This window comes from Tupaia chinensis, unplaced genomic scaffold, assembly GCF_000334495.1.
Source record: "Tupaia chinensis unplaced genomic scaffold, TupChi_1.0 Scaffold000558_1, whole genome shotgun sequence".
Lineage (NCBI taxonomy): Eukaryota > Metazoa > Chordata > Mammalia > Scandentia > Tupaiidae > Tupaia > Tupaia belangeri.
Genome location: NW_006160070.1, coordinates 94,315 through 102,937, shown reverse-complemented (window position 1 = coordinate 102,937; position 8,623 = coordinate 94,315). Strand labels below are relative to the sequence as shown.

Genomic DNA, 8,623 nt, shown 5'->3' with positions numbered 1-8,623 from the left:
AAAAAAACCCTCAAAAAAAAAAAAAAAAAATGGAGGAGAGCTCGACCACTTCCGGACAGTGCAGGAGCCTGAGAACCAAGTGCACCCAACCTCCAGGGTGACTCTGACAAACAAAGCTGCAGATTTGGAGATGGGTCCGGAGCAGCTTTTGCTTTGGGTCTCTATCACTTTAATACAGGTCCTTTGATAATGAAGTCAAATTTCAAAGAAAATAGAGCATGCAACAGACCTTGACAAGGGTTTTATTTAAGGTATTTCATGCTCTGCAGCAGATTTTAAAATATCAGGCTATCTGATAAATCGTAAGTGACGACTTAATTTAGGCAAAGTGCATGAAAAAGCAGTTTATTTAACTATTTTCAGGGCACTGGGTAAGGGACCTAGAGATTTAACAAGAAACAGAGGCCCTCAACCCAGGGGAGAGAAACTGCCCCTCCCCTCCCTGCAGACTTCAGGGGGAAATCCAGTGGGATTGTGCATGCAAAGTGCACACCCCAGGGCACACTCAGTAGGTCATGCTATTAGTGTGCTTGTCCGGGTGACTTCTTGCTGCCAGAAGCTTATGGAATGTTTAGGAGGAAGGAAAGAGGTTGCCATCAGCCCACGAGGCATCTTTGCTGGAAAGAGAGAAGGGCAAACCTTGCCCGCCAATGCAGGTGAGTGAGCGGATGCACAAGAACTGGGCCCTGCTCGCCGCCCTGGTCAGGCACCTGCTGCTCCAGCTATGGCAGTCCCGGATCGGCTTTCTGTTTCCAAAGTGGGAGCCACCTACCCCTTAGAGAAGGAAGATGTAGTCAACTTGGAAATGGGATTTTAACTAACATCGAGCTTCATGCAAGAAAATCATGCCCTTCCTAACTCCTCTTCTCATCCTGAAGACACTGAGTGGAAAGTGTCACTTGGTACTCATGTGACCTGAGACCTCTTTCTCAGGGCCCGGCCACTGGCAGACGACTTGACTCACGCAACGCTACCCACACGGAATTATCATGTCCTTGATTCTGTGTCTACTGTCACACCCGCCTGCTCTCTATACAAGCAAAACTGGTTCCTTGCTCACAACTGACATACAAGGTTTCCTAAGCACATATAAAATGTATGTAATTCGATTGCAAGTCTCTTTAAAGAAATAAAGAATGTTTTAAATATACACCAGTATAAGCAACATAGCACACGGCAGAAGGCCACGACAGTGCCCTAGACGGGTCAGGACCACCCAGCTGAGGCGAGTCGTTGGACACTGCAGCGCCAGGAAGGAGCTTTCTCCGTGCGAGCCAAAGAGCCAAAGGCTGACGGACCCCAAGGTTTGCAGGTGGAGCTGGGGTGGATGCAGACTTGCAGAGGGACCTCAGGTGTGTGGCCGTGTGCTACGGTTTGAATCACAAACCTGGGATGTGTCCAAGGCCTGTTTCTAAGCAATCTGAAAAACTCATTCATGTCATCACCTAAAGCCCTCATGGCTGGCCTTGTGAATGACACTTTCTCAATCTCTGCCTAGTTCTAGCAAAAGCTTTCTGGTCACAGCTTACATGTATCTTATTCTGGCTTAGCGCTTGGGTAAAAACCAGTTTTATTTCCTTTCTGAAAATGTCCTGATCTGACTCTCCTCTTCTTCAAAAAATAATAACAATAATAATTGCTAAGAACTTCCACGGTCACTGTAGTAAGCATCCGCAGACCCAAATCCCCAAACGCACATCTGTGGCCTCCAGAAATAGAGGTGTTAAAATTCGGTGGGCCATTCAGTGATGTTGAGAGTAGAGACTTTTTTCTTTCCACAGGGCTTGTGTGCTCACTAGAGATGAGAGAGATAGTGAGAGAGGGAAACCGGGAAATCATCCCCCGGGGGGGATGGCCACACAGCAGTCCCTTCTCCTCCATTCTCCTCATGAGACTTTGGGTACACACATGTGCCGGGTGTGATTTTCAAGCCACCAGGTCCAGGACTCGAAGTGGGGTCGGCCATGTGGAAGTTCAGCACCTTAACCACTCTCCACCTGCTGGCCCCGGTGGGTAGAGACTTAATCCAAGCGTGCCGTTGAAAGGTGGAATCTTTGGGAGGGGAAGGTAGCATGAGGTAACCAGGGCAGGCTCTGAGATTGACTCCTGGCCACAGTACAAGGAGAGACCCCCACTCGGAGACACGCTCTGCTCTTGCTCTGTCTTACCACGCGATGACCTGCACCACCTCAGGGCTGTGCAGGGCGTCCCCACCATCAAGCCGACCCTCACCAGGAGTGGCACCTTGACTTCAGACCTCCAAAACCATGAACAAAAGACACCTCTGTTCTTACAACCGACAGTGTGGGACTCAGTTACTAGGCTGCCGAGGACAGACGGAGACCCACTAGCAGAGGCGACCAGGGTCCCTTCTATAGATGCTGTCGGCAAAGGCACCTCTCTGCTCAAAACCACAGGGCAACTCCATGGTGTGCTACCTGAGCACCCAGCTCGGCTCGTGCTGCGGCCATGTTGATTGCTGGAGCTGGCATCTGGTCCTCAATAGCCAACTGCATCTGTGGGTGCAGGAAAGAACTGTGACAGGGTCTGTAATTACAGATGCAGAAATAAAACCAGGACGCAAGGTGTGACATCCCCCCACACATGGTACCTGTGCCATCACGGGAAAATGCCAGGCTGTGAAAAAGACACTGATCCGCTAAATCCGGATGACTTATCTGGGAAAGGAACGTCAATTGCGTGTGCCTTTAATGGGTGCAGAGGTGACGTTCTCGTTTCCAGTGTCTCACGAACAGCATTGATAAAGGACTTGTTGCAGGCAGCCTCGAACTTGAAAACCCAGCCTCTTTTTGTTTATTTATTTATTTATTTGGAGAGATTTTTGCTATAGGGCATGTGCACTCACCAGAAAGACAGAGAGACAGAGAAACAGAAAGCGAGGGAGGGATGGCCACGCTGCAATCCCTTCTCCTCCATTCTCCTCTCGGGATCTTGGGCATGCACGCACACATGCCCGGCATGAGTTTAAGCCACTGGGTCCAGGACTCGTACCGCAGTCAACTACACGGGAGTCCAGCGACATAGCCATTATGCCAATTGCTGGTCCCCCCATTCTCTTCTATAGTGATGGTTTCATCTCAGCAATATCAAAGTGTATGGGAATATCTTCCCCTGAAATAGCTTACGTGGCTCAACAAGTATCTTTCTTCCAGGAAAAATTGCAGGTGGAGGTGCAGGCCAAGGAGCCTTGCTCCTCTGTGCATAAAGAAAGGCCCTTTATTTCAACATTTCCTTCACCTTTTTTTCTATATTGACTTTTAGTTGAGTTGGACAATTTTTACGGGATTTTTTTCCCACTTGCTACTCAAATATGTGTAGAGTGAAGACGCAGACATGGGTGGGGTGGGGAAGACTACAGCCGTACGTGTGTCTGGCCGCCATGACTGCTGTAGGGCTGACACCACGTCCCTACCTGCGTTGACTCGGCCGGACCCTCGTCGTTGTATATCGTCAGAGTCTGATGGGCGTGGGAGCTCAGGATCGGCAATCTGAGCCTCCTGCGTTTGGACAGCAAATAGCATCGCAGCAGGAAAAGCAGAAGTACTGTGGTAAGACAGGGGGGCTGGATGAGCTCACTCAAACCAGAGATTTCAGAGGATCAGGCTCTACAAGTGTATACCCAGCACCTATGAACGGACCAGGCCAAACTGCGTCTTAATTATCTTTGTAGCCACAGAGGTCTGCAGAGCTGGGGGTGCCGTAGATGCTTGGTGACCAGTGGCTGACTTAATACTTCCTGGCCTGGGACATGGCATTGCTATTTCCTGGGAAAGCTGGCTTCCTGATGACCCTTTGCCAAGCCCAGAAGCCTGGACAGACGCATCGTCTGTCCCCTTGGTTGCTCCGTAAAAGGGCCGCCTTTTGACCTATTCACCCATGAATTCCGTTGCTTCGACTGCTGCTTATGGCCTAGAAGCTGCTTTTTCCAATCAACCAGCATGTCTGACCAGCGTGGCAACTTTTGATTTGAGTCTAGGAGCCTGAGTGAACCCAGAGGGCATTCTCAAAGGCATCCCGCCAACCCTGACACAGCTGTCCCCCATCCTAGTGGGCCCCCTAGTCAAGGCCTATGGCCTGGGAAGAGGAGTCCCATTTCCAAGACACTGACCTGCCAGAGCCACCAACGCTGCACAGACTGAGAACAGGGCCCCCTCGAGAAGCCCTGCCCCCACGGCTGCGTGCTCCACACACGTGAGCCCGTCGGGACAGGGGCAGATCCTCACATGCACGGTCTGCTTCTGGGAGAGCCCCTGCTTGTCTCCAATGAAGAGCGGCACTGAGTAGTTGCCCTGCGGGAGGCTTCTCGACATGGAAAGTTCGACTGACAGGCCTGCAGAGGGGAGAGGACCTTCACGCACTGCCTGAGATTTGTTCACTGTTCACCTACCAATGCACGCTTACGGACACCTTCCACAGGACAGGGCTCTGTGTGAGAGTCAGCTGACTGCAAAGTCAGGGGGAGGGGTCCCATTTCTGACACCCACAGCGAGTTCAGGGCGTCCCAGACCACCCTCCGGTTCGACGGTTCTCTGGAAGGGACTCATATAACTGACAGCTGTTACCCTGATGGCTACCATTTACCACAGGGAGAGGACACAGACTCCTCCCAGGCAAGGGGGGACGCAGAGAGCAGAGTCCAGAAGAGAGGGCAGACCTTGTGCCGCCCTCTCTCCAGGGAGTCAGGATGGCGTGGCTTCACTGCACCAGTGCATGACAACACAGAGAACACCACCAACCCAGGACGCTCACCTGAGCCTCTGTGTCCAGTGTCTTTCCTGGGGTTTGGTCAGGAAATCTGGTTGGCCTCCATGTAGCTTATTTCTCTTCAGTCTCCTCAGTGGTCAACTGACACACGTAACAGAAGTCCCCACCCTAAATCACACTGCTCCTAGCTGGCTTATTGCCCAGGTAAATAAAGATGCTTTCATCGGCCAAGGGCTAAGAGATCCCCTTCCAGGAGTCCAGGGCAAAGACCAGACCTCCAAAGCCAGGCAAGATGCTTTACCGCACACTCTGGGCTGAGGACTACAACCTCAGCGTACAGTTGCAGCTCGAGTTGTGCTGCACTCCGCAGACCCTGCTGATAGGGGCATGTGGGCAGGGATGCCAGTAGCTTTTAAGCTGCTTAACATCTGTTCCTCTTCTAGTAACACTACCGCAGTTTTCCTTCCAGGGAGCCCACTCTTCCCAAACTCTCAGCCTATTTGCATCAGAAGAGGGTCAGCCCAGAATCCAACAAGACCCAGGTGTGGATTCAGAACCAACCCACCAGTATATGTGCCCTCCCAGCCCCCACCCGAAGGACTGGCCTGGCAAGTGGCCCACCACGCAGTGACATGAATCCTGGGCTTTCACTGCAACCCCCTTCTTGCCGGGTGTAGGATTGGCAGCAGGGACCCCCAGCAACTACCCTGCCACCCGATGAAGACAGCCTGCCTGACAATGAAGGATCCCAAAGTTGAAAGGTGGCTTCCAGGGAGGCCCTTTGAGCACCTGGGCCGCTTGGAGAGAGCACAGTGCAACTCCTTTTTTTTTTTTTCAGTTATGCAAATCAATACAATCTTTTCTTTTGCCTCAGGTTGTTTGAGTCGGGTTCCTGTCATCTCTGACTCCTTGTCCCTGAAAAACAATCCAAGCACTCACCCCAGCTTTTCCCCAGTTGCCATGTGAGCCCCCACCCGAAGGACTGGCCTGGCAAGTGGCCCACCACGCAGTGACATGAATCCTGGGCTTTCACTGCAACCCCCTTCTTGCCGGGTGTAGGATTGGCAGCAGGGACCCCCAGCAACTACCCTGCCACCCGATGAAGACAGCCTGCCTGACAATGAAGGATCCCAAAGTTGAAAGGTGGCTTCCAGGGAGGCCCTTTGAGCACCTGGGCCGCTTGGAGAGAGCACAGTGCAACTCCTTTTTTTTTTTTCAGTTATGCAAATCAATACAATCTTTTCTTTTGCCTCAGGTTGTTTGAGTCGGGTTCCTGTCATCTCTGACTCCTTGTCCCTGAAAAACAATCCAAGCACTCACCCCAGCTTTTCCCCAGTTGCCATGTGTCTCCCGTGTCTCTCCAGCTTCTGTCCAGTGCAAACGTGAACGGGTCTGAGTAGGGCGCCAGGTCTGGGTCCTCTGCCTGGATGAGCAGCGGCTCCTTCAGGGTAGACTCACAGACCTCCAGGTAGCGGGAGTGGGGCCGGAGGGAGGGAGCATTGTCATTGATATCAGACAGGAAAAGCACCAGGGTCCCAGTGCCTGTCTTCTGCAGGAGGCCTTGGAAAGGGCGAGAATGCCAGGAAGGTTTAGCAATGAAGAGAGCATTTCTCGTGCATACAATCCCCTAGAAAATCATCATGCTTAATCTCTCAAGAAAGAACCATTCTGCTGAAACACCAGAATCGTTCCCCTTTCAAAGTGATAAGCTTCACTGGCATGCACTGAATCTTTGCTCCTGCCTTCATGAAGGTTTAGAATACTGAGTAAGCTCACCAAACGCTTGAGATCATCGTAGAGTCGCTCGCGGGGCTAAGAGAGTATCGCTAGCACCCTTTGCCTGGTTTCTCCCAGTGGTAATGCCTCTCAAGATGATAGACAAACAATGTGGGACATTCCCATCCCATCAGGACCACCCCATCTCCTTCTTCACATCTGGCTTGACTGACATTTTGATTTATTTAATGATTCCACATTCTTCCTGCTCTACAAAGAACACTGACCCTCTTTCTGCCTCCCCGCTCAATTCATCCCATCCTACTCATTAACTATACAAGTGGGACGTACAGTTCCATAAAACTTGGAATCCGTGTTATTTTCTTAAATGGGATTTTTAAAGTTATTTGAAAGTTTTTATTTATTTAACTTTATGTTTTGATGCATTTGAAAATTCAGCCTTGGGGGACTGGAGAGAAGAGTGCTGAAGTGTACTCATAAAACCACCCATCCTGGTTACGAGGCAGTTGTCCCATCCGGGTGGCAGCTGGCTGAGCGCGTGCTCCATCCCTAGCACAGGAAACTGCATTAAACATGCAGCACACGCAGTTGGCCTTGACAAAGAGCTGAAGCACTGTCTTAGGAACATGTACAGAAGATGCTGGGTGTGCTGCAGCTTCCCCCTGGGGTCAGTGTCTCTGAACGCCGCCTTTCGTGTTCCTGATCCCTGGCTTTCCATTTCAAGAATCACAATCAAAAGTAAGCGGCAGCATGGATGCACAGGGACACCAGCGTTTCTTTGCTAGTGTTCCAGTTTTCAGCGGGATCACTTCCCTCAGGAGCATGGAGCGGCACTTCTGTCCCCCGCAGGGGTGAACACTCACCGTCATTGACCGCGTGGGCGATGATGGTGTAGAAGCTGTCGGTGACGTGGGGGGACTCTCGGTCAATTTGCTTGGTGGTGAGAACTGCTCCAGAGTTTTCGTCTACCGTGACCCAGTTTGCGGGATCATGAACTAGTTCATACCTTGTGAAAGTGAAACACACACCATTTGTAGAATGAAAACATTACATCAAAAGACAGATCAAAATACATCACAGAAACACAATTCTGTAACAAGTCATTTGGGGAATCCTAAGACAAAACTTTAAGAGTGTGAATTTAATGAAGACTCCGGGACGAGAATTTAAAGACTCTCTTAGTGTGTCAAATTGACATTCACTAGAATATGAAGTGTCCCCCTGTTTCGTGGGCTAAATTCAACTTTGCCTTGGGGAAACATTTCATCCCATAAAAGAACCGGTCAACAGCTCTCGGTAGGTGCTGGTAGCTTAACGTCATGACTCGTCTGCCCTGGGGTCCGCTTTGTGGCGGAGCCCTGGGGTCCCACGTGGTGACCTGGTCTCGTCAAGGTGGTCTTCTGCATCCCACCTTCGCTGTGATCCTGGTGCTAGTTTAAGAGGCAGGCGTGCCAAGCCCTCCAGGATTTCCGAGAGCTGGTGGGCATCTGATAAACCACAGGAACCCCATCAGGTTGCCAAGACTCCAGTGCTAGGACCCCACAGAGGAACTTCCCTTCCTCAGGCAAACAGCCAGGGAGCGTGGGCCCCAGAAAGAAGGGCAGCGTGTCCTAATGCTTTTTCTGTGTCATCCTACAAAAGCTCTTCGAAAGGGTCAGTAGCCATCCCTCTGATACTGGATGGGCCGTGCTTCTTAAAGGGGCAAAGTTTTCCCATGCACGGCTTTGCCTTTTCCTGGAAGTTCCAGAAGTTACTTGGAAGCACTTTGGGTTTGCAGTATTTACAAACCAGAGGCAGAAATTCTTCTGTGGGTCCTCTCAGCCCAAAAGACAGCTCCCTTTGCAAGTTCGCGCGGGAACAGTAACTCCGATGAATGCCAACCGAGTAGAGCATGGCGAGCCGAACCTGCTCATCAGGGCACACCTCCACCCTGTCACGGGGACGGGGCCTACGCCTTCGAAACCACGATGAAAAGAGAATGGACTATTTAGTTCTTCACTTCTGTGCAGTCCAAATGTCAAGTGAGACTTAGGAGCTGACTACACTGAAAAACACAGGAACAACACTATGAAAAATAAGATGTGGGCTCTGGCCAGACCACGACCCGGGGGCTGGATCCCACATGCCCAACTGCATGCTTTGAGTTCCAGGCCCATCTGCT

General features: G+C 51.1%; 1 protein-coding gene across 1 annotated transcript in view; it reads right to left on the bottom strand.

Moving 5' to 3' along the window:
• The window catches only part of CDH26 (cadherin 26), a 34,288-nt gene that overhangs the window by 1,514 nt on the left and 24,151 nt on the right, over positions 1 to 8,623 (bottom strand). Inside the window, exons 8-12 of the mRNA XM_027775371.1 lie at positions 7,326 to 7,468; positions 6,046 to 6,285; positions 4,130 to 4,351; positions 3,434 to 3,564; positions 2,439 to 2,516 (exon numbers count right to left, since the gene is read on the bottom strand). Of these exons, the coding sequence (XP_027631172.1) occupies positions 2,439 to 2,516; positions 3,434 to 3,564; positions 4,130 to 4,351; positions 6,046 to 6,285; positions 7,326 to 7,468 (814 nt within the window). The remainder of the gene's footprint in view (positions 1 to 2,438; positions 2,517 to 3,433; positions 3,565 to 4,129; positions 4,352 to 6,045; positions 6,286 to 7,325; positions 7,469 to 8,623) is intronic.